The sequence below is a fragment of the Leptopilina heterotoma genome, unplaced genomic scaffold (genome assembly GCF_015476425.1).
Source record: "Leptopilina heterotoma isolate Lh14 unplaced genomic scaffold, ASM1547642v1 Lhet_316, whole genome shotgun sequence".
Classification (NCBI taxonomy): Eukaryota; Metazoa; Arthropoda; class Insecta; order Hymenoptera; family Figitidae; genus Leptopilina; species Leptopilina heterotoma.
The window spans coordinates 582,920-610,071 of record NW_025111016.1 but is presented as its reverse complement, the minus strand read 5'-3'; the positions used below and the strand labels follow the sequence as shown (position 1 = coordinate 610,071).

At 28.5% G+C, this 27,152-nt stretch overlaps 1 protein-coding gene across 1 annotated transcript in view; it reads right to left on the bottom strand.

Moving 5' to 3' along the window:
• LOC122504775 (rho GTPase-activating protein 20) overlaps positions 1 to 24,676 on the bottom strand; it is a 172,420-nt gene extending 147,744 nt beyond the window's left edge. The window contains exon 1 of the mRNA XM_043616014.1: positions 23,971 to 24,676. Within this exon, the coding sequence (XP_043471949.1) occupies positions 23,971 to 24,080 (110 nt within the window). The 5' untranslated portion in view covers positions 24,081 to 24,676. The remainder of the gene's footprint in view (positions 1 to 23,970) is intronic.
• Positions 24,677 to 27,152: the final 2,476 nt, after the last annotated feature.

The following is a 27,152-nucleotide window of genomic DNA, read 5'->3' as shown; positions in this document are numbered from 1 at the left end:
ATAGGAGGAGAGGCAACCAATACTCATATGACTGTTGGTACGTAGTTATGGAGGAGGCAACCAACCTCAATAGCTATGATACCCAATGACAAAAGTTTTGAGATAAGTTCTTGGTACTTAATTGTTTTGGTAGTTACTTACCATGGTAAAAAGTGTAGACTCGGGCAGGAAGTTAAATTAAAAAAACACTCGATCTTAGTAAAGAATATTTATTGCAATTAACTGGAAGTTCAATGTCACAAAAATATTCTAAGTCCGCAGGAGGCGAAAATTTTCTAAGTTCGATGTCACAAAAAAATAATCTAAGTCCGTAAGTGGCGAAAAATATTCTAAGTGCCACTTCACAAAAAATAATCTAAGTCCGTAAGTGGCGAAAAATATTCTAAGTGTCACTTCACAAAAAATATTCTAAGTCCGAAACCGGAGAAATTATTCTAAGTCCGAAACGGGTAAAAGTTTCTAAGTATGAAAGTTGGAATTTTTTCTAAGTGCGAAAGAGTTTTGCCGTGGTAGGTAGGCTAGGCAGGGGAGGCATCCAACCCCAAGTGAGTTCGCAGATAGAACTGACGTTTTGGGTCCGTGCAACGAGCTCCCTCGATTGCGCTTTCCCAAAATGTCCTAAGAGGGAGAAAATCTTAAGAGAGAGGGTAAAACTTCGTGCGGGGGTGCGCAAATTGCTGCGCTTTCTCTAACTGACGCAAACTTGGATGCGCCTACGGTTCACGCGTTTCGCGTGAGGCAAGGACTTGTTCACGCGTCGTACTCGCGGTTTTACCCTGTCTCCCAAATTCATATCTCTCTCTCTCTCCTGCCTAGCCTTTCCTAATTTGCAATTAACAAATCTACTTAATTACTAAATAAAACACGCACTAACACATAAAACAGAAATTCGTAAAATAACAAAACTTAAATGCAAATTTAACTCTAACTTAACTATCATCCTTAAGGAACATATCCCATACACAAGTAAAACATTCACACTCAAAGAGATTAAGGTTAATCAATTAACGGTTAATAAAAATGATAACAAAATAATAGGTACTAAAGATTATTTATAGAACTGATACACAGTACTGCGTTATGGCTATATATATATATATATATATGTGACGCTCCACGAGAAAAGGGACCTTATTTACTCTTGTCATAAGGTCCCTTTTCTCGTGGAGCGTCACATATATATATATATATATATTTCCACGCGGAGAGGTGTATAGGGTTCTCAGATATATCATTCTGACATTACATAGAACATAAATGTATATCGCGTATGTGGGATCTTCGGAAAAACATACATTATTTAAATGAAACGTGGTAAATAACTAGTCGAAATTATCCGGGGAATAGGAAGGGAAGGAAGTATGAGAGTTCGGTTTAGTGAGTTAAAGGTACGGGAGGAAATTGGAGAGGGAAAGAAAGGGCCGTACGCCGGGGTAGAGTATAGGGAGTGGAAAAGTGAAAAGGAGGCGAAGTAAGAAGGAAAGATAAAAGAAACCTCTAAAGAACATGCGGTTGTGGGCTCAGCCAAAGTCAGGAAATTATGAAGTAGCGATGGTTGTGCACATTTCTTGGCCAGAGAATTGACACTTCCATAACTCTCACAATTTCCCGTCTCTTCTATCAGTGACGTATATCAATTTATAACAATTAAAAAAGTATGTACGAGAATACTGAAAATTGACCAGGTACTTTTTTTTGTATATTGCAAAAAATAAAAATAAAATCATTAAACTTATACAGTAAAACTGTTTTATATCGATAAATACAATATATTTTAATGTTACAATACATTTTTTATTTGTTTAAACAAATTAATGTTGTTATTCACCAACTTTTTCTGGAATGCACCTATAGAAAGTTGCAGTTTTTTCCTAATTTTGCAATTTACTAAATTTTATATGATTACAGATAAAGAATAAAAGTTGAATAAAAATTGAACTATTGTTTAAACAATTTTTAAACAAATTATTGTTGATATTTACCAACTTTTTCCAGAATGCACTTAGAAAGTTGCAATTTTTTCCTAATTTTGCAATTTACTAAATCTTATATGATTACAGATTACAATTTATAAACAAATTATTAATTTGTTTAAAAATTGTTTAAATAATACAGTACCGTCCGAAATTGTCAGTCCACCCATTTTCAAAGGAATGACAAAATTTTTTTAACATAAAATTCATGAAAAGTAAAATTTTTTTTGGTTTATATTTTGAAAGACGATAAAATTTTGAAAAGAATAAGACCTTACAGAAGTCATTTGGCCAAAATTTGTAGAAGATATTCTTAAAAATCGTCATTTTCAATGTTTTACAAAAATTTGAATAACTTCTAAAATAATGAACGCTTTTTAATAATCTTAGGCTTATATTAAAGACCATTTTCTACAGAATAAGAATTACTTATAGGCATTAACCTGTCATTTTTAACTTGGAATAAGCATGACGTCAAAGTTGGACAAAAAAATTCAAAAAATTTGAAATAATATTATTAAAAGAAAAATAATTTTTGAAATTCAAACATATATTTTTATTAAATTTTCTTGAAAAATCTACACCATATTATGTTTTATATATGTTCTAGAATAGTTTTTAGTACAAAAAATTGATTTCAAATTTTTCCAATTTTTTTGTCCAATTTTGACGTCATGCTTATTCCAAGTTAAAAATGACAGGTTAATGCCTATAAGTAATTCTTATTCCGTAGAAAATACCTTTAAAATAAGCCTAAGATTATTAAAAAGCGTTCATTATTTTAGAAGTTATGTATTTAAATTTTTGTAAAACATTGAAAATGACGATTTTTAGGAATATCTTCTACAAATTTTGGCCAAATGACTTCTGTAAGGTCTTATTCTTTTCAAAATTTTATCGTCTTTCAAAATATAAACCAAAAAAAATTTTAGTTTTCATGAATTTTATGTTAAAAAATTTTTGTCATTCCTTTAAAAATGGGTGGACTGACAATTGCGGACGGTACTGTAATTCAATTTTTATTTTTTACCTGTAATAATATAGAATTAAGTAAATTGCAAAATTAGGAAAAAACTGCAACTTTTTAAGTGCATTCTTGAAAAAGTTGGTAAATAACAACAATAATTTATTTAAAAATTGTTAAACAATAGTTCAATTTTTATTCAACTTTTATTCTTTATCTGTAATCATATAAGATATAGCAAATTGCAAAATTAGGAAAAAGCTGCAACTTTCTAGGTGTATTCTGGGAAAAGTTGGTAAATAACAACAATAATTTGTTTAAAAATTGTTTAAACACTAGTTCAATTTTTATTCAACTTTTATTCTTTATCTGTAATCATATAAAATGTAGTAAATTGCAAAATTAGGAAAAAACTGCAACTTTCTAGGTGTATTCTGGAAAAAAGTTGGTAAATAACAACAATAATTTGTTTAAATAATTTTTAATAATACTTATGACTCGTTTTAGTAAATGTTGCAATAAAACATTATTAAAATACAGTATTTGTATTAACACATAATTATATACAATAAGTTTGATAAATTTTAATCGTTTTGGGAACATAAAAATAAAATAGCGTTTGGTCACACCGTGTGGCCAGCCGGTAGTCCGCGTATACAAAAATCTTTGGTAGCGCGAAGGTTAAACTTGACTAATTGAATCAATCAAAAAAAAATTTACTGAAAATTCAGTTATTTTTAACTAATTGTCAGTAGAAATATTACTATTTGAACTAGTGACTGACTTTTTGTTTCTGAATCAGTTATTTTTAACTGATTCAAATTTAGAGAGTAATTTTCTATTAAATTTCCTGTTTTCCGAACCTGTAGCAGCCTTATTAATTGAAAAAATATCGAGACTTCAAGACGAGACGAGATTCTATGTCTCAAGACGAGACTTTTTCGAGACAAGACTCTTTGTTGGTCTTGACATTTCAAGACGAGACGAGATTGAAAAGAATCTCGTCTTGTCTCGTCTTGCGGCAACACTAGTTATGGTAGATTTAAGGTAGGTTTTGGGTAGACTCAAAAAATTGCTATTATTCAATGAAATATTATAAAATAAATTATTGGGAATAATAAAGTAACATTTGTAGATTAAATTTTTGAATTATTTTATGTAAACTGAACAATTATAAATAAATTATTGATATGAAAAAGTGACAAAGTAGTTTCCAGTGAATATAGTGTGTTTTCAATAGCATATTTAGTGAATAATAAAAAGAAAAAAACCGGACAAGTGCGAGTAGAACTCGTACTAAAACCGAGGGTTCCGTACCCACGTTTAAAACTTCTACTTTTTTGCTGAAAAAATATAAAGATCAACTCCAATATTTTTCACTGTATTTTTTCTGTAATCTACAGGTAAAAATAAATAAATAACCAATTTTCATCTCTTCAGATAAAAAAATGTAGGCGCTAGGGTAAAAAACACGCATTTTTGACGTTAAAAACTTTGAATTTTTCGCTAAAAAATATGAAGATAAAATCCAATCATGTTCGGTGTATTTTTCCTGAAATCGACACATGCAAAGTCATAACATAAGCAAAACTATAGTCCAATAGGCCAAGAATTGTGAAAACCAAGGGGGGTGTTGAAATCTACACGAAAAAATAAATAAAAATGTATAACGCCAGTCCACTAGACTAAGAATTGAGAGAACTAGCATAGGTATAATTATTATCAAAAATTTAAAAAAAAAAATTAGGTTTTCGCTCAAAACGCAATTAAGATCATCATTTCTAATCATTTCCACTATATTTTTCCTGTAATTTACACGTGAAAATACAAAAGTGTACCAATTTTCAGCTCATTAGGTAAAAAACTGTAAGTGCTAGGGTGAAATACACGCTTTTTTGACGAAATTTTCAAAAACTTTGAGTTTTTCGCTGAAAAAAATATGAAGATCAAATCCAATTATGTTCGCTATATTTTTCCTAAAATCTACACACGAAAATACATAAAATAGGCAAAACTGCAGTTCAATAGGCCAATAATTGTGAAAACCAAGGGGGGGGGGTACACACTTTTTTTATAAAACGAAATTTTTTTTTAGTTTTTCGAAAAAAAAATATAAAGATGAGTTCCAATAATTTTTTCTGTATGTTTGTTGAAATCTTCACGAAAAAATAAATAAAAATGTATAACGCCAGTCCACTAGATTAGGAATTGAGAGAACCAGCATGGGTTACAGAATTTTCGAGCTTGCAAAAAGAGATTTTAGTTTTTCGATGAAAACCCCATGAAAATAAATTCGTATCACTTCCGCTATATTTTTCCCTTACGAAAAAAATGACACTCATGAGTGTCGTATTTTGAGTGTGGTTATTTCGCTACCACACTCAAAAAATGACACTCAAAAAACGACATGGAAAATGATACTTGATAAACATCGCTTCAAAAATTATAATTATAATCAATAATAATACACGGAGAGAAATCTGTTGCTATTATTGCTTGCAGAATTTTTACAAATTTTATTAGTCACTGCTGAATAGAATTTTAGCTTGAGGTTATAATAATTTATATACGAAATCATCTATTTAATGTAATGGAGAGTTCGATGCAATAAAAACAAAAAGCAGCTGCTAATTTTGCACGAAATCTTTATTATAAATATAAAGAGAACGTGCTATAAAAGTATTAGATTCTTCTTATAAGAATCGCTCGAACTCCGACTGATTTTCAGGCGGACTTTATACAACACAATCTTACTTGTGACGACTCGATTCTGGCTTCACGCGGCAGTGAATGAGAGAAAACAGGATGAGGCTGAAGTTCGAAACGTTTTTGAAAACGAAAAATTAAAAATAAAAAAAGTAAATTTTTTTCAACATGAGATTGTCCCAAATGATAACCAACACCTAAAAATAAATTTTTGTCCCCCTACCCTCTTCGGTTCCCTTCGTTTATGGGGTAAAATGGTCCAAAAAATTAAAAAAAATTTCTTAAAAATAGAAAAAGGCTCGGGGGAAAAATTTTATTGCACTAATCGATTGCATTCACAGCCAGGAAGCTGTAAAAAAATTTGCGCCCCCCTACACCCTTCGGTTCCCTTCGTTTATGGGGTAAAATGGTCCCAAAAATTAAAAAAAATTTCTTAAAAATAGAAAAAGGCTCGGGGGAAAAATTTTATTGCACAAATCAGTTGCATTCGATACCAGTAAGCTATAAAAAAATTTGCATGCCCCCACCCCCTTCGGTTCCCTTCGTTTATGGGGTAAAATGGTCCCAAAAATTAAAAAAAATTTCTTAAAAATAGAAAAAGGCTCGGGGGAAAAATTTTATTGCACAAATCAGTTGCATTCGATACCAGTAAGCTATAAAAAAATTTGCATGCCCCCACCCCCTTCGGTTCCCTTCGTTTATGGGGTAAAATGGTCCCAAAAATTCTTAAAAAATTTCTTAAAAATAGAAAAAGGCTCGGGGGAAAAATTTTATTGCACAATCAAGTTGCATTTGATTCCAGTAAGCTGTGAAAAAATTTGCGTGCCCTTAAACCCTTCGCTTCCCTTCGTTTATAAAGTAAATTGACCCAAAAATTAAAAAAAAATTAAAAAAAAATTTCTTAAAAATAGAAAAAGGCTCGGGGGAAAAATTTTATTGCACAATCAAGTTGCATTTGATTCCAGTAAGCTGTGAAAAAATTTGCGTGCCCTTAAACCCTTCGCTTCCCTTCGTTTATAAAGTAAATTGACCCAAAAATTAAAAAAAAATTAAAAAAAAATTTCTTAAAAATTGGAAAAGGCTCGGGGGAAAAATTTTATTGAACAATCAAGTTGCATTTGATACCAGTAAGCTGTGAAAAAATTTGCGTGCCCTTAAACCCTTCGCTTTCCTTCGTTTATAAAGTAAATTGTCCCAAAAATTAAAAAAAAATTAATAAAAAATTTCTTAAAAATTGGAAAAGGCTGGGGGGAAAAATTTTATTGAACAATCAAGTTGCATTTGATACCAGTAAGCTGTGAAAAAATTTGCGTGCCCTTAAACCCTTCGCTTTCCTTCGTTTATAAAGTAAATTGTCCCAAAAATTAAAAAAAAAATTCTTAAAAAATTTCTTAAAAATTGGAAAAGGCTGGGGGGAAAAATTTTATTGAACAATCAAGTTGCATTTGATACCAGGAAGATGTAAAAAAATTTGCGTGCCCTTAAATCCTTCGCTTCCCTTCGTTTATGGAGTAAAATAGTCCCAAAAATTAAAAAAAAATTAATAAAAATTTTTTTAAAAATTGGAAAAGGCTCGGGGGAAAAATTTTATTGAACAATCAAGTTGCATTTGATACCAGTAAGCTGTAAAAAAATTTGCGTGCCCTTAAACCCTTCGCTTCCCTTTGTTTATGGAGTAAAATAGTCCCAAAAATTAAAAAAAAATTCTTAAAAAATTTCTTAAAAATTGGAAAAGGCTCGGGGGAAAAATTTTATTGAACAATCAAGTTGCATTCGATGCCAGTAAGCTGTAAAAAAATTTGCATGCCCTTAAACCTTTCGCTTCCCTTCGTTTATGGAGTAAATTGACCCAAAAATTAAAAAAAAAATTAATAAAAAATTTCTTAAAAATTGGAAAAGGCTGGGGGGAAAAATTTTATTGAACAATCAAGTTGCATTTGATACCAGTAAGCTGTGAAAAAATTTGCGTGCCCTTAAACCCTTCGCTTTCCTTCGTTTATAAAGTAAATTGTCCCAAAAATTAAAAAAAAATTAATAAAAAATTTTTTAAAAATTGGAAAAGGCTCGGGGGAAAAATTTTATTGCACAACTTAGTTGCATTCGATGCCAGTAAGCTGTAAAAAAATTTGCATGCCCTTAAACCCTTCGCTTCCCTTCGTTTATGGAGTAAATTGACCCAAAAATTAAAAAAAAAATTAATAAAAAATTTCTTAAAAATTGGAAAAGGCTGGGGGGAAAAATTTTATTGAACAATCAAGTTGCATTTGATACCAGTAAGCTGTGAAAAGATTTGCGTGCCCTTAAACCCTTCGCTTCCCTTCGTTTATGGAGTAAATTGACCCAAAAATTAAAAAAAAAATTAATAAAAAATTTCTTAAAAATTGGAAAAGGCTGGGGGGAAAAATTTTATTGAACAATCAAGTTGCATTTGATACCAGTAAGCTGTGAAAAAATTTGCGTGCCCTTAAACCCTTCGCTTTCCTTCGTTTATAAAGTAAATTGTCCCAAAAATTAAAAAAAAATTCATAAAAAATTTTTTAAAAATTGGAAAAGGCTGGGGGGAAAAATTTTATTGAACAATCAAGTTGCATTTGATACCAGTAAGCTGTGAAAAGATTTGCGTGCCCTTAAACCCTTCGCTTCCCTTCGTTTATGGAGTAAATTGACCCAAAAATTAAAAAAAAAATTAATAAAAAATTTCTTAAAAATTGGAAAAGGCTGGGGGGAAAAATTTTATTGAACAACTTAGTTGCATTTGATACCAGTAAGCTGTGAAAAAATTTGCGTGCCCTTAAACCCTTCGCTTTCCTTCGTTTATAAAGTAAATTGTCCCAAAAATTAAAAAAAAATTAATAAAAAATTTTTTAAAAATTGGAAAAGGCTCGGGGGAAAAATTTTATTGCACAACTTAGTTGCATTCGATGCCAGTAAGCTGTAAAAAAATTTGCATGCCCTTAAACCCTTCGCTTCCCTTCGTTTATGGAGTAAATTGACCCAAAAATTAAAAAAAAAATTAATAAAAAATTTCTTAAAAATTGGAAAAGGCTGGGGGGAAAAATTTTATTGAACAATCAAGTTGCATTTGATACCAGTAAGCTGTGAAAAGATTTGCGTGCCCTTAAACCCTTCGCTTCCCTTCGTTTATGGAGTAAATTGACCCAAAAATTAAAAAAAAAATTAATAAAAAATTTCTTAAAAATTGGAAAAGGCTGGGGGGAAAAATTTTATTGAACAATCAAGTTGCATTTGATACCAGTAAGCTGTGAAAAAATTTGCGTGCCCTTAAACCCTTCGCTTTCCTTCGTTTATAAAGTAAATTGTCCCAAAAATTAAAAAAAAATTCATAAAAAATTTTTTAAAAATTGGAAAAGGCTGGGGGGAAAAATTTTATTGAACAATCAAGTTGCATTTGATACCAGTAAGCTGTGAAAAGATTTGCGTGCCCTTAAACCCTTCGCTTCCCTTCGTTTATGGAGTAAATTGACCCAAAAATTAAAAAAAAAATTAATAAAAAATTTCTTAAAAATTGGAAAAGGCTGGGGGGAAAAATTTTATTGAACAACTTAGTTGCATTTGATACCAGTAAGCTGTGAAAAAATTTGCGTGCCCTTAAACCCTTCGCTTTCCTTCGTTTATAAAGTAAATTGTCCCAAAAATTAAAAAAAAATTAATAAAAAATTTTTTAAAAATTGGAAAAGGCTCGGGGGAAAAATTTTATTGCACAACTTAGTTGCATTCGATGCCAGTAAGCTGTAAAAAAATTTGCATGCCCTTAAACCCTTCGCTTCCCTTCGTTTATGGAGTAAATTGACCCAAAAATTAAAAAAAAAATTAATAAAAAATTTCTTAAAAATTGGAAAAGGCTGGGGGGAAAAATTTTATTGAACAATCAAGTTGCATTTGATACCAGTAAGCTGTGAAAAGATTTGCGTGCCCTTAAACCCTTCGCTTCCCTTCGTTTATGGAGTAAATTGACCCAAAAATTAAAAAAAAAATTAATAAAAAATTTCTTAAAAATTGGAAAAGGCTGGGGGGAAAAATTTTATTGAACAACTTAGTTGCATTCGATGCCAGGAATATGTAAAAAAATTTGCGTTCCCTTAAACCCTTCGCTTCCCTTCGTTTATAAAGTAAATTGTCCCAAAAATTAAAAAAAAAATTCTTAAAAAATTTCTTAAAAATTGGAAAAGGCTGGGGGAAAAAATTTTATTGAACAATCAAGTTGCATTTGATTCCAGTAAGCTGTAAAAAAATTTGGGTGCCCTTAAACCCTTCGCTTCCCTTCGTTTATAAAATAAATTGACCCAAAAATTAAAAAAAAATTAATAAAAATTTTGTTAAAAATTGGAAAAGGCTCAGGGAAAAATTTTATTGCACAACTTAGTTGCATTTGATACCAGTAAGCTGTGAAAAAATTTGCGTGCCCTTAAACCCTTTGCTTTCCTTCGTTTATAAAGTAAATTGTCCCAAAAATTAAAAAAAAAATTCTTAAAAAATTTCTTAAAAATTGGAAAAGGCTGGGGGGAAAAATTTTATTGAACAATCAAGTTGCATTTGATACCAGGAAGATGTAAAAAAATTTGCGTGCCCTTAAATCCTTCGCTTCCCTTCGTTTATGGAGTAAAATAGTCCCAAAAATTAAAAAAAAATTAATAAAAAATTTTTTAAAAATTGGAAAAGGCTCGGGGGAAAAATTTTATTGAACAATCAAGTTGCATTTGATACCAGTAAGCTGTAAAAAAATTTGCGTGCCCTTGAACCCTTCGCTTCCCTTCGTTTATGGAGTAAAATAGTCCCAAAAATTAAAAAAAAATTCTTAAAAAATTTCTTAAAAATTGGAAAAGGCTCGGGGGAAAAATTTTATTGCACAACTTAGTTGCATTCGATGCCAGGAATATGTGAAAAAATTTGCGTGCCTTAAACCCTTCGCTTCCCTTCGTTTATGGAGTAAAATAGTCCCAAAAATTAAAAAAAAAAATAATAAAAATTTTTTTAAAAATTGGAAAAGGCTGGGGGGAAAAATTTTATTGAACAATCAAGTTGCATTTGATACCTGTAAGCTGTAAAAAAATTTGCATGCCCCCACCCCCTTCGGTTCCCTTCGTTTATGGAGTAAATTGACCCAAAAATTAAAAAAAAAATTCCTTAAAAATTTCTTAAAAATTGGAAAAGGCTCAGGGGAAAAATTTTAATGCACAACTTAGTTGCATTCGATGCCAGTAAGCTGTAAAAAAATTTGCATGCCCTTAAACCCTTCGCTTCCCTTCGTTTATGGAGTAAATTGACCCAAAAATTAAAAAAAAAATTCCTAAAAAATTTCTTAAAAATTGGAAAAGGCTGGGGGGAAAAATTTTATTGAACAATCAAGTTGCATTTGATACCAGTAAGCTCTGAAAAAATTTGCGTGCCCTTAAACCCTTCGCTTCCCTTCGTTTATGGAGTAAAATAGTCCCAAAAATTAAAAAAAAATTAATAAAAAATTTTTTAAAAATTGGAAAAGGCTCAGGGGAAAAATTTTAATGCACAACTTAGTTGCATGCCAGTAAGCTGTGAAAAAATTTGCGTGCCCTTAAACCCTTCGCTTCCCTTCGTTTATGGAGTAAAATAGTCCCAAAAATTAAAAAAAAATTAATAAAAAATTTCTTAAAAATTGGAAAACACTCGGGGGAAAAATTTTATTGCACAACTTAGTTGCATTCGATACCAGTAAGCTGAGAAAAAATTTGCGTGTCCCTAAACCCTTTGCTTCCCTTCGTTTATGGGGTAAAATGGACAAAAAACGAAAAGAAATTTAGCAAAATTACAGATGGTCTTACAGTTGTAATTTTTTTTTTGAAATCACTTTATATTAGACCCCACTAAACTACAAAAAGAGTTTCGCCCTTGCAACCCTTTCAGATTCTTTCGTTAATGGGGTAAAATGGTGAAAAAACGAAAAAAATTCATCAATATTATAGATGGTCTTACAGTTGCAATTTTTTTCAGAAATCACTTGTACAAGATTCCACTAGACTACAAGAAAAGTTTCGCCCTTCTTACCCTTTCGGATCCTTTCGTTTATGGGATAAATGACCCAGAAAACGAAAAGAAATTCATCAAAATTAAAGATGGTCTTACAGTTGTAATTTTTTTTAAAAAATCACTTGTATTAGACCCCAATTGACTGCAAAAAATGTGTTATTCTCCCAACCCTTTCGGACACTTTCGTTTATGGGTTAAAATGACCAAGAATCGTTAAAAAAATTCAGCAAAATTACAAATTGTCTTAAAGTTGTAATTTTTTTATGTAATTTGCTTTTATTAGGACCCACTAGCCCAACATTAGTAATTTTTTGCATAGATTTTTTACACAATAGTGTGTTAAAAAAATTTTTAAACCCTATTCAAGAATCTATTTAATTTAGAGAAACGTACATTGATTAAATAGTTTTTTCTTTTTTGTATTTAAATAATTGAATGCTTGTAGAATTTTTTATTAAAACATGAATTTGAGTTAAAATTTTTGATAATAATTGAATAATAAAAGCATTATAGCTTGATTTTTAGAAATAAGTGTATTTTGAAATGTTTAATTAAATTTTTTTAAAAAATTATTTCTAGTTTTTATTTTCTAAATATTTAATAATTGGAGAATAAACGAATAATTAAAATTTTGTCAAATTTTATTGTGAACAAATAGATTTGAAAATTCTCTATGAACTTTTGCTAAAATTATTAAATATAATTGTTAATTGTTCATTTTTTTCGAAAAGATTTTATACAATATTTGAACATAATTAAGTTTTTCAAAGTCTTTACTTAAAATTGTATTAAAACAAGTTGTAAATCCAGATGTTCATTACATGAACATTTTGCTTCCTCTTTACGATCAGCAAACAAATTTTGCTTCTTCGTGCAGAAAGCATTAACGACAAATATATTTAATTTTTAAATCATTTTCAATACAATTTAACATTTATAAAATAAAGTGCATTCGTCTTAATAGAAAGAATAAAATTTTCTTACACAGTAATATGAATCTAAATAAACAAAAAAATTTTTAGTAAAAAAGTGAATTTTTCCACTTAATTGTAATTAATTCTATAATTTTTGAATATAATATATACTTTACATACACTAATCGATTCGTCTTGATACAAAGAATAAGAGTTTTGATTTTTTTCGATAAATAATAACATTTTATTATATAGCAACATAATTTCGCGGAAAGAACTAACTTTTTGATAAAAATGCGAATATTTCAGATTTAATTGTGATTAACTCTATAAATTCTAATACAATTTATACTTTGTATAGACTAATTAATTCGTCTTGATGCAAAAGAAAAGATTTTATTATATATTAACTTTAAAAACCAACTTATAAAAATTTTTTTAGAAAAAAGTTAAATAAAAATTTTTTTTCCGAGGATTTTTCAAAGTCCATAAATCTATTTCGAGATAGTTTTATGATAATTATATCTGGCAAATTTTTGACAAATTCGTTAAAACCTCTTCGAGTTATTATGTTCACAAAAAACGGGATCCACACACACATACACAGTAAAAAGAAAGTCTTATTTTAAGGCAGAAAAGCAGCCTTAAATTAAGATACAACATTTTTAAGGCAGTCAATACTGGATTTACGCACGTATTTTGCATCCTTTAACATTATAGCAGACAGTGATGAATGCGGACAATTTCAGGGTCTTATACATATAACATAGTCCTATATAGAAGAAAATTTGTTTAAAGGATTTTTAAAAATTTTGTAAATTAAACGACTACGAAGCTTCCTCCACGAGGAAGCAAAATGACTAATTTTCAGAAAACATTAATTGGAAAATTAGTTATATTTGTCAAATTAAATCAATTAAAAAAATTTTTCGCTTATCAAAATTTTTCACAAATAGAAAAGAATATCTATTCTTTTCTATTAGTTAACAAATTAAAAACTTAGAAGAAAAAAAAAAAATTTAAAAATAGAATTTGTAAATAAGAAAAAATAAAATCTTAACTAAATATTAAAAATTTTTAAAAAAGAAAGTTTCACATTAATTATGTGGAGGATCGTATTGCTGAAAAATAAAAAAGTATGAGTTGTCCATACGCCGATCAAAACAAAGTATTGCGTAGAGTTCCGAATGTATGTAGTACAACGGCGGAGAGAAGTGAAATACACCGTTCGGATGTACTCGGTACATTTCGGCCACACGATAGGATCCAAAGTCCCGCCTCACTCCTCAGAGAGCACGCCAAGGCATTAGAAACGAAAAACTCTTTTCGCTTGCCTTTCACTACGTTCGCTTATCCCCACTCTACTCAATCTTCTACGCGATTCGCATGTGTGCGCGCACACCACTCTAGAAACAGTAACGTGTTCGTGTAAACGAATCCCCAAATGAGCAAATTGTAGTTTATGATTTTTACATTAATTAAGAAAAAAAATTAATAACAATTTTGTTTATAAAGAAAATAACTGTTTTCTTTTTTCATCATTCGTAGAATACCTTAAGACGCATTTTATTTTTTGTTTCATTGAAAAATTTTTAAAATTGTCTGAAATATCGCGAGTTGAAGTGAAAAATGTCATTAAATTTACAGTTTCAAAAAAACAGTTTTTTCCAAATATTTCGAAAACGTTAATAGATACAAAAAAATTGCATAAGTGAAAAAGATGCGGAATGAAATTTCCTATAAGGATGTGTATTTAAAATAGTTAAATTCAAAAGTTGAATTTTGAGTATCTACGATCCAGGCGCTCATTTGGGGATTCGTTTATACGAACACGTTACTGTTTCTAGAGTGGTGTGCGCGCACACATGCGAATCGCGTAGAAGATTGAGTAGAGTGGGGATAAGCGAACGTAGTGAAAGGCAAGCGAAAAGAGTTTTTCGTTTCTAATGCCTTGGCGTGCTCTTTGAGGAGTGAGGCGGGACTTTGGATCCTATCGTGTGGCCGAAATGTACCGAGTACAACCGAACGGTCTATTTCACTTCTCTCCGCTGTTGTACTACATACATTCGGAACTCTACGCAATACTTTGTTTTGATCGGCGTATGGACAACTCATACTTTTTTATTTTTCAGCAATACGATCCTCCACATAATTAATGTGAAACTTTCTTTTTTAAAAATTTTTAATATTTAGTTAAGATTTTATTTTTTCTTATTTACAAATTCTATTTTTAAATTTTTTCCTTCCCAGAAGAAAAATTAGTTTCTAATTTTTTAACAAATAAAAAGGAATATCTACAAAATTTTGATAAGCAAAAATATTTTTTAATTGATTCAATTTGTCAAATCTATAGCTAATTGTACAATTAATGTTTTCTGAAAATTAGTCATTTTTTTCACTGATAACCAATTATATTATTTTTAACTGCTTTTAAAACATAGAGAAATATAAGATATTAGATTGGGCAAGCTTAACAGTTTTCCATAAACAAATTTTTTTCATTGTTTTTCTATATAAAAAGATTATCTCGGCTAATGTTTGACAAATTAAAATTATACAGATTTATTGTTTTTCTAATAAAACAAATTGTTTAATGATTAAAATTAAGAACTAGAAAACAAATACGTTTTGCGTATTTTTTATTTTCCAATCACAATTTCAATCTCTCTCTCTCTCTCTCTCTCTCTCTCTCTCTCTCTCTCTCTCTCTCTCTCTCTCTCTCTCTCTCTCTCTCTCTCTCTCTCTCTCTCTCTCTCTCTCTCTCTCTCTCTCTCTCTCTCTCTCTCTCTCTCTCTCTCTCTCTCTCTCTCTCTCTCTCTCTCTCTCTCTCCTCTCTCTCTCTCTCTCTCTCTCTCTCTTTCAGCCGACGCTCGAAGACACGCGCTAATACCAGCCGGATAGCAGTAAATGCTTCTAATTTAAAATACGCATGTGACAGGGACAGTTAAAAGGGACCCACGGTCCGAAAAAATATTTCGAGGAAATAACGACTGCGAAGTTTTCCAAGTTGGTTTTTTTGTCAAACTGAATCAGTGAAATTTGACTGAGAATCAGTAACTCTATTCTCGCGATTTAAATTAGTGAAATTCCACTGATTCAAATCCCGAGAATAAAGTCACTGATTCTCAGTCAAATTTAACTGATTTTCAGTAGAATTTCACTGATTCAGATTTAGAGAGTATACAATTTTTTAAAATATTATTGAAAATAATCATTAAAAATTTTTTTAGAAATCAAAGTTTTCAAAATTATTTATATAATTCTTCAAAAAATTAATTACTTTTTAAAATTTTTACTGCTATGGGGTCGTCCATATACCACGTGGACACTTTGGGGGGAGGGGGGGGGGTTAAAAAAGTTTGAAAATGTCCACGATCCCATGTATTTTTGTGTCCACAAGGGGGGAGGGGTAAAAAATCTTTGAAAAACTGTTCACGTGGTATATGGACAACCCCTATGCCATTTATTAATTTAAAAAAAAAATTATCAATCTTTGGTAAAACCTAAAAAATAAACGAAGGGTGCCAAAGGGATCTAATGAAACAGATTTATGCAATTTAGGCAAGAATATTTATTATAAAACATGAAGATAGCTCGATATCTTCATGTTTATAATAATTTATATTTCTACAAAATTTAAAAAAAATTTAATTATTTACAAAAATTTTAATAAAATCCTTCGTAAGAATTCAACTATTATTAAAAGTAATACAATTTTTTTTACATCAATTCAATTATTTAAAAAAATATAATAAAATTCCTTTCATGAATTCAATCATTTTCATAAATAATAAAATTTTTCACAGGATTTCAATTATTTAAAAGAAATGTAATAAAATTCGTTGCAAGACTTCAATTATTTTCACAAATAATAAAATTTTTCACAGGATTTTAATTATTTTTTAATATAATTTTAAGTAAAGTCTTCGAAAAACGTAATTAATTTCAAAAATTTATTAAAATTTGTCGACAGAAATAAATGAACAATGAACAATTATTTTTAATAAATTTTGCAAAAGTTCCTAGAGAATTTTCAAACCCATATTAGTTCAAAATAAAATTTATCGAAATTCCCATTATTCGGAAATTCTCCAATTAAATATTTAAAAAAATAAAAACTAGAAATAATTTCAAAAGAAACATTCAATTAAACTACTTTTCAAAATACAATTATTAAAATTATTTCTAAAAATTCAAGCTATAATGCTTTCAATAGGGGAGAGTGGGGCAAGACGGCCATACTAACATTTTTTTTTACTCTTGTGACTAAATGAATCAACCGATTTGATTTTTCGATGTTTTCTTGGTAAGATCATTTAATTGCGAAAATTTTTGGAAAATTTTTCCAAGAGACACCTATATACTTTATCTTTTATTGTTTAGTTCCTGCGTTAACTTTAAAAAACCTAAGACATAATATTTGGAAATATTACATGATTCCCTCAGAATTTTCTTAAGAGGTGTATTCCACGTCAGTTCAACACAAAAAATTTTATTAGGTTTTGGGATTTGGTTGAAATTGGGTAGATTATATCCTCTGGTGGTAGTAAATAAAATCCCCAAGCGATTTTAAAAAATTTCAAAAATTGGCGGACATATTGGATTTTTAATTTTTTTGTACCTTTTTTTTGAAAAATATATATCTCTGCTTCTTCTTAACGGATTTTAGTTTATGACCTCTTAAATTGTTCGTATTGAAATATACTTTTATTTAAAAAATTAAAATTAAAAAAATTATTTAAATTTTTTGTTTAAAAAATTAATTTAATTTTTTGAAAAGCCATAGAAAAAATATGCTACCTTCAATTTTGATCATTTTTTTACCATTTGTAGCCATAAATGTGTTGAACTTGTCCTGAAATTTTCATCGTGGGACAGCCAGTAGTTTTTGAGAAAAAAAATAAAACGTAAATCCTCGCATAGCGCTGTAGCGCTCAGTTTTAATGCCGCACGATTGTAAATGGAATTTTAATGAAAGTACGAGTTTTTATTAACCCTAGAACTAAAATATGATTTTTTTTATGGACTAACGAAAAACTGGGGTGGTTTGGTACCCTAGATTTGAAACAATTGTAAAAGGTTACCTTTTTTGTAATTTTTTTAATTTGTCAACAATGTGGCTAATTTGAAAAAATTAAACGGATTTTGAAAGGTAAATAGAGACAATTTTATTTTGTTTAAGGCAACTTGAAAATTTAAATATTATTTACAATATATACAAATGTTAAATGATTTTAAAATAGAATAAAAATTATTTATTACAAAGGAGGTTTCTATTTTTTACGGGGGAGTTTCCGAGGTCTTACAGTTTATCTTTATTTACCTTTTAAAATCCGTTTAATTTTTTCAAATTAGCCACATTGTTGACAAATTAAAAAAATTACAAAAAAGGTAACCTTTTACAATTGTTTCAAATCTGGGATACCAAACCACCCCAGTTTTTCGTTAGTCCATAAAAAAATCATATTTTAGTTCTAGGGTTAATAAAAACTCGTACTTTCATTAAAATTCCATTTACAATCGTGCGGCATTAAAACTGAGCGCTACAGCGCTATGCGAGGATTTACGTTTTATTTTTTTTCTCAAAAACTACTGGCTGTCCCACGATGAAAATTTCAGGACAAGTTCAACACATTTATGGCTACAAATGGTAAAAAAATGATCAAAATTCAAGGTAGCATATTTTTTCTATGGCTTTTCAAAAAATTAAATTAATTTTTTAAACAAAAAATTTAAATAATTTTTTTAATTTTAATTTTTTAAATAAAAGTATATTTCAATACGAACAATTTAAGAGGTCATAAACTAAAATCCGTTAAGAAGAAGCAGAGATATATATTTTTCAAAAAAAAGGTACAAAAAAATTAAAAATCCAATATGTCCGCCAATTTTTGAAATTTTTTAAAATCGCTTAGGGATTTTATTTACTACCACCAGAGGATATAATCTACCCAATTTCAACCGAATCCCAAAACCTAATAAAATTTTTTGTGTTGAACTGACGTGGAATACACCTATATTAGTAAATCCACTTTTTGTCGAAACTCAAAAATTTGAAATTTACTCATATCTCGAAAACTGTTCTACGTTCTTAATATCTGACTTCAGATTCGGATTCGGGAGCAAATTTTACATAAGAAATGATAGTGAAATGCCGCGGATCAGAAAATTTTTTTAATTTTGTAAACTAGTGTAATTTTGGCACATATCACATCAAAATCACAAAAAATTAATAAAGAACATAAAACAGTTTCAAACCAATTTATTGTCAATTTATTTCCATAAAAATGGTAAACTGACATTAAAAATATAAAAAACAGGCAGTCCAATCATGGTTATAAACAGTGGTCCACTCATGGTGACATGCAACTTTTTATGGCAGACACCAAAATTTTTTTTTGTATCAAAATTATCACTTAATAAAACTAAGACAATCAATTCCAATGTCCAAAGTAGTAGGAAAAAAATTAGTTACCTTTTAAAACTTAAATTTTGCACTACTTTTACGCTTCCGAATCACTTTACTCATTGTAAGAGCGACTTCTTTTTTGGTTTGTGTTCTTAAAAATGCGTTACATCAAACAATAACGTGTATGATTATCGCGGAACATAAATTCTTACTGTTTCTAGGTGCGGTGCTGCTATTCGTTTTATTTATTTCACGTTTCCGCTGTCAGATAACTTAAAAACTCAGGTGGTCCACTCAAAGTGGCGGTCCACTCAATGTGACATTACCCTACTCTATACTAAAGTTTTACGTATTATCATGTTTATGAATAAAATAAAATAAATTTAACGTCGCATCAAAACGCATAATTTTTTTTCATCGCACAATTTTTGAATTATCGCATAATTGTGCATAATTATATTTTTTGTGCAAGAAATATAAAAATATTTCACAGTCTAAATCTGCATTAACGAAATATCTGTTTATAAATACATTTTATCATAAATTTATGAATAAAATTAATCATCCATAATTAAAAGGGCAATCCTAGTTGTAATTTTCAAAAAACCGGTTTTTCTTTTCTTGTATTTTTTCTAAGTTTACCCACACAACACCGAAAATTTCCTAAATATTTACTAAAAATTTACTTGCAAGCTTAGAAGTATTTACTTGCAAAGTTTAGTGAAAATTCTGCAAAGATTTAAATGTCCCACTTCAATAAATGTTGAGCTAACTTTGCAAGTAAATTCTTCGAAGTTTGCAAGTAAATCTTTAATAAATTTTTAGGAAAGTTTCGGTACTGTGTGGGTAGGGTCTCAGACATATGTTTGTAAAATAATAAGTTGATATTTTAAAAATTGAGTGAGATATAAAGCTTTAAAGATCTGAAGTAAGGTTCAGTTAAGTCCGGCTTCCTGTAGCCCGCAACAAAATTTCGTCTAATGAAAGAGTATGATAAAATTTTAAACTCGTTTTTCTTAAAACAGCATTTTGAAAATCGGTGATCGCACTATTTCTCAAAAACTACTGCACTGAATCTCCGATTTTTCTTGAGTTTAGTGGGCTTTTTTAATACATAAAAATCTACTCCTCACCTCAATAGAATGATTTCTTTTTTTAAGAAAGGGGTCGTCCATAAAGCATGTGATATTTGAAGGAGTAGGGGGGTCCATAAAATATCATGCTTCATATTAATCATTATTGAAAAAAGTATCAAGATGGGGGGGATAAAATTTCGGAAATTAAGTATGCTTTATGGATGACCCCAAACAATATCTTTTTACAGCTGAGAACCCACAGCATTTTTTTATCTTTTACTTTAACTAAATTCGTTTGAATTTTGTATTTCTGAGAAACCAGCTCCTTGTTACCGTGGTCATCGCAAAACATATTTCTTATGATGACCTTTACTCTATATTTATAGAGCATAAGTTGCTTTATTTAAAAATGTTGGTGGTTTTTTTTCTTAAAAAAAATTAACATAATGTTAAAAGCTTTATTTGGATCCTTAATAACGTTTTTCTTTCAAAAGCATCAATTTGCACTTTTTAATTTTTCAACGCATAATTTCGCATAATAATCAGTTTTTCAGGGCATAATCCAGTAATTTTCAGCGTCATAAAATACTGTCCTTAAAAATAAGTATTTGTATTTGAAAGTACTAGTATCTCTGTATCTAGTAATATTTTCACGGAGTATTTCAAAAATATTTAAATTATTTATATTTTTTATTGTTAATTAAAGATTTTTGAACCCTTTTAATAAAATAATTTTAACTAATTGAGTTTTTGAAAAAATTGAACAAAAATTTATGGTTATATCAGTGAGTTAATGTACTTTCGAATAATAAAATAAAAATTTGAAAAAATTATTTTTTTTTATTTTTTAATAATTTTTTTATAAACAAATCCAGTTTTAAGTGCTTTCTACACGCGATTAAAAAAAATTTTTGTTTGCTAAATGTTCTTTAGAATGTAGGTAAACAAGAACTGAAAAGAAATCTTAGTGCAAATGAAAAGGTTTTTCATAATTTGACTATTTGTCGAGCGCTGCATACTGCGCGCATGCACCGCACAGTGGAATTTTTTTACAATTTACTGTTCAAAAATTTTCTACAGCCTACAATTTTTAACCGATTTGAGTGTTCTTTGTTTTAAATTAAAGGAAAATAAATTCTTAAGACATCCCTCGAGGCCGATGTTTGAGTTATTAATTGTTTATAATTTTTTGTTTTAAACAAATTAATACAATTTTTTTTAAAAAGGACGTTTATTTTCTTATTCCGTTATTGCACATGATTTAAATCAGTTCAAATTAGTCTAGTATGACCACCAGACAATTAATAAAACATAAAATAATTTATTTCAATTGTTATAAACAATATTAATTAACAAATAGATAACTTTGATTCCTTTCCACTAAAAAAGGTTTTTTTACACATTTTTTAAAATTTAAGTTCATTACAAGAATATATGTCCTTTTCGTTTAAAAGTAAGTTATTTAAATTGTTATAAACAATATTAATTAACAAAAAGATAACTTTGATTTTTCTTCACTAAAAATTTGTTTTATGCTTACTTTTTTATTTAAGTTCATTTAAAGAATATATGTCCTTCTTGTTTAAAAAAATTTATTTAAATTGTTATAAACATTATTAATTAAGAAATAGTTAACTTTTGTTCCTCTCCAACAAAAAATGTTTTTCATGTTTACTTTTTTTATTTAGGTTCATTTAAAGAATATATATGCTTCTTGCTTAAAAAAACTTATTTAAATTGTTATAAACATTATTAATTAAGAAATAGTTAACTTTTGTTCCTCTCCACCAAAAAATTTTTTTCACGTTTACTTTTTTAATTTAGGTTTATTTGATTAATATAGGAATGTAAGTATATATGTACTTAGTTTAATTTCACAGACTATTTGAAATAAGTAGTTACACTTACATTCTTATATTTTTTAGATGAACCTAAACAAAAAAGTACGGGTGAAAAAAAAATTTTTTGTGAAGAGGATCAAAAGTTAACTATTTGTTAATTAATAATGTTTATAACAATTTAAATAAGTTATTTTTTAAACAAGGGAAGGACATATTTTCTTTAAATAAACCTAAATAAAAAATTATTCATAAAAAAACATTTTTAGTGGAGAGGAATTAAAGTTAACTATCTGTTAATTAATATTGTTTATAGCAATTTAAATAAATTATTTTATGTTTTATTAATTGTCTGGTGGTCATTATAGAATAATTTGAACTGATTTAAATCATGTGCAATAACGGAATAAGAAAATAAACGTCCTTTTTAAAAAAATTGTATGTCTCGGAAAATTTTTAAACTCACAGAGCACCTAGTTGTAAGTATATATACTATCACCACAAAAAAATTAACTAGGGTAAGTGTGTCAATTGTGGCGGGTGCTCCAATTATGGCGACTTTGTGAAAAATAGAATTATTTACTATTTTAGAATAAAATAGTTATTTGAAAATGATAGAAAAAGTTATTTTTGATCTTACTCGATATAATTGTACGAAAAAAAACACATTTGAACTATTATTGGTTTAATTATTTAAGTACAAAAATTGTGCCCCGCCATAATTGGCACATTTTCATTGAATGTGCGTGCTCCAGTTATGGCGCGCAACACAACCTCTAAATACACGATATTTTCCCCGCCGTAATTGGCGCGCCGAAATTGACTCAACCGCGCCATAATTGACGTTTTTAATCCTAATTCTTATTGCTTTAATTTTGTTTAAATAATTAATTTTTATAAAGTTTTTATAAAAGTTTTATTATCTATATGACACGGGCTTTTAGTTTAATAAGCCATAAATTTACTTCTTTCATTATAATTTTTGAATTTTCTATTTCAAAGACGGCTAAACCAGAACCGCGCCATAATTGTCACACTTACCCTATAAAAGAAATGATGATTTTCCAAAAATCGAAAATAAAATTTTTTTTTCTTAATATCAACAAAGTATTGAATAAATTTTCTTTCAAAAATTTTTCAATAGAAAGTGCGTCTTTTTATAAACAATTTGAAAAAAATTGATCTCAATATATTTACCAATAAAAAGTTATGCGGTTTCCCAGAAAAAATGCTAAAAGATTCCAAAGGTGTATTTTTTGCATATTGTGTCAATCAATCGTTTTGAGTTTAAATTCAAGCTATTTAAAGTTTCACTAAAAAATTCAAGTAATTAAAAAAATAACTTAGTTTTTACAACATGTAGTACATCCTTTTATATTAATAATGTTTTTGTTAAGGGGACTTTCTGGTGCAGAATTGGTAATAACACACTTTTTTAATCTCTTATTGTAAAAAATGTATTATGCGAATTGCAAAAATTCCTTTTAAATATTGTCACGTATTACAAAATTTGTTAAGTTTTTTAATTCATTTTCGCAACTGTGGGTAGCGTTAGAGGTTTGTAGTGTAGTTTTTTTAGATAAAGAATCAAATAATTTTTTGTTTTTTTAAGTCGGTTCAGTAGATTTTGAGAAAAGTGTCTCCCCGTTTTCAAAAATGCATTTTTGAGTGTAAAGAAATAGTCATAAAATTGCTGTAACTATTTTTCTTTTGCATATTTTTTCTAAAATGTTTTGGGACAGTAATTTTATGATACTAAGGAACATTTTATGCAATTGAAAAGAGAAACCATTTCCTTCTAAAACAATAATTTTACTAGACTAGTAAGCTGAAAGTGTCTTTCAACTCATAATCTATCGGGTTTCCTTTATAATGAGTTGTAATGTATCATGAAAATTTTATCATTTATCATCTGGAAATTCTGGAGTTTCATAAGGAGTATTTTGTAAAAACCCTGATCTTTATTATTTACAATGAACTCTACAAGATCAATAATTTTTAAATGAAAATAAAATTAAGAAAATTGCTTAAAATGGAATAAGAGTGTGGTTATAGAAAAGAATACTAACTTTTCAAGTCGTCTGGAATAAGGAGATACAGAGGAAGGATGACCACAACTTGCAACAACATTTCCAAATGTAGCCGCGCGACGATGTATTCTTTTAGTCCAAGTACTCATTTTTGTAATAGAAGATGAGCGTAGAATTTTTCTTAATACGATTTACTATTACTTTATATTACATTCTTATAATCAAGTATGTATTCGATATATACACACTTTTTTAAAAAAACTTTATATTTCTTCCTTAATTAGAATTTATTTGGTCTCTTCTAGATATTAAATTTAACATAATGTGCTTTTGTTTTGCAGACAGTCTTATAAGTGTTGGAATTTCTTTTTATCACATTAAAAAGAATTCAAAACTATTAAGTAATTCCTTAACCTAGGTTAGTGAACGGGAGCGGTCAGTCATGCCCATTCATCTATAGGTTCAATATTCGAAGTAAACTTAACCTAATAACAACGAAATTCCCTTCAGCATCCATTCTAAGTAATAATCAACTATAATTTATACACATCCTTATTGTTCTTTGCTAATGTCTATAAATAAAATTATATTGAAACATAAAACTTTTTCATAAATAGTGAAGGATATAAGGTTTGTCTAATTTTCACGCTCTATTGAATGTTTTTTAAATTTTGCTTTCCTTTTCTAAAAAAAACAGTATAAAAACACCCCAGTGACATGAGTTGAAAATTGGACAACTGTTGGCTGACCATTCCCACCGACGGCGCTGACTGTATACTGCTGTTACGAGCCGAGTTACCTTTTATTACGCAACTCTAATGCTGATTCCACACTTACCCAGTCGCTCCGCTTTTCCGTGGCGCTTCGCGTGAGACAGAAAAAGATAGAGATAGTCTCTGTCTTTTTCTATCTCACGCAAAGCGCCACGGAAAAGCGGAGCGCTGGGTAAGTGTGGAATCAGCATGACAATGGCATTTGATTGGTCGGATTCTCATTAGTTGTGACGAGCGACTATTATCTTGCTCGAATCACACTTCGAGATTAATCGAATCGCGATTGTACGTCGCGGTGAAATCAAAATTATTAAAATAAAGTATTCGAATTCATATTTCAATAAATATAAACCTGAGACTGAGAATGGCAAAGGAATAGTATAATAAAGTACCTAAACATATTTTAATGCTTTAGCGGATGTTATTTCAAACATTCTAAAGAATGAGTAATTGTACTTTAAGAAACTCAAAATATTTCTAAAACATCATAAAGATAATCTGGATTAAGAAACAGATGTTTTAATAAAATCTAAACTCTTCCATTTCCTTCCAAACCAATCTGTTTTTCTAACACTAGGTACAATTGTAAAATACCCAAAAAGTATACTCCTTTAAGGACGCTGCACGGTGGGAAATATTTAAAAGTACGCATAGGCGTAGCGAGCGATTTCTCCTCACCTTCCACTCTTTTCCCCTCGTTTCACCTGTCTTGGTGCAATTTTTTGACTTTGATAATTAATTAAAAAAAATCCAGATTGAAAATGAAAAGAAGGGCGATTTAAGGAAAAATAATATTTAATAGTGAATATAAAACAAGTTTTCTTATGACGATTAGATGTTTCTATAGGCGTGAATATCAATCCGCGTTTTACAAAACATAGCAAACTGACAGCTCAATATGGGAGGTTAGTCATGGCCGACTATATCAGGCTGCACCGTTTGCGTAGTACAGTAGGAATGAACGTGAGGAACAAAAATATTAAATATCAATTACTCTTATTGTTTTCTATTATATTTATTATTTGTTTATTTATTTATTATTGTTATTATATCTATTATTATTTATTATTATACTTACTTTTTAAAACTATTTTTATGAAAAAGTATTAAAACAATAAAGGAAAATTTTTTATGAAAATATTATTAAACAAATAAAATTACTAAACAAAAAAAAGTAAATAATAAAAAATTATGAAATGTATAATTTTTTAAATTATATTAGTTATACAAATTTTTTTAAACAAAATTATTTCAAATACCAAGATTAACTTTTTTTATAGACAATTTGAAAATTAATACACTGGGAATAATATTGACACATTCAGAAAAAATAAATTTTAATGGATAATTTTTTTTTTATTATTTATCAACTATAGTTTATTTCTAAAAAAAATTATACATTTCATAATTTTTTATTATTTACTCTTTTTTGTTTAGAAATTTTATTTGTTTAATAATTTTTTCATAAAAAATTTTCCTTTTATTGTTTTAATAATTGTCCATAATAATATTTTTAAAAAGTAAGTATAATAATAAATAATAATAGATATAATAACAATAATAAATAAATAAAAAATAATAAATATAATAGTAAACAATAACAGGGTTCCTACAGAATCTGGAAATCATGGAAATGGTATGGAATTTTTAAAAGGCTTCTGGAAATCAGGGAAATAATGGAAAAGGCCTGGAACTTTTAAAAGTTTCTAAATTTTTTCTGTTTTCTATTTTTTCTCTTGAATAGAAATTCAAATAATAACAAAGCTAAATGGCATAAAAGAGAAGAAAAAATATTGAATTTTAAGAAATTCGATTTTTCGGATTTTTGATAATTTTATATATAATTTTAGATTTTTTACCAAAGAGTCGAGACTATTAAATAAGTAAAGTATTTTCCAAGAGCCCAAAAATAATGAAGCTAAATCCCATAAAAGAGAGGAAAAAATGTTGAATTTTAAGAAATTTGGTTTTTTGATAATTTTAGATTTTTTACCAAAGAGTCGAGACTATTTAATAAGTAAAGTATTTTCCAAGAGCCCAAAAATAATGAAGCTAAATGCCATAAAAGAGGAGAAAAAATGTTAAAATTTAAGAAATTCGGATTTTTGATAATTTTCTATAATTTTAGATTTTTTACCAAAGAGTCGAGACTATTAAAAAAGTAAAGTATTTTCCAAAAGCAAAAAAATAATGAAGCTAAATCCCATAAAAGAGAAGAAAAAATGTTGAATTTTAAGAAATTTGGTTTTTTGATAATTTTAGATTTTTTACCAAAGAGTCGAGACTATTTAACAAGTAAAGTATTTTCCAAAAGCCCAAAAATAATGAAGCTAAATGCCATAAAAGAGAGGAAAAAATGTTGAATTTTAAGAAATTCGGATTTTTGAATTTTTGATAATTTTCGATAATTTTAGATTTTTTACCAAAGAGTCGAGACTATTATATAAG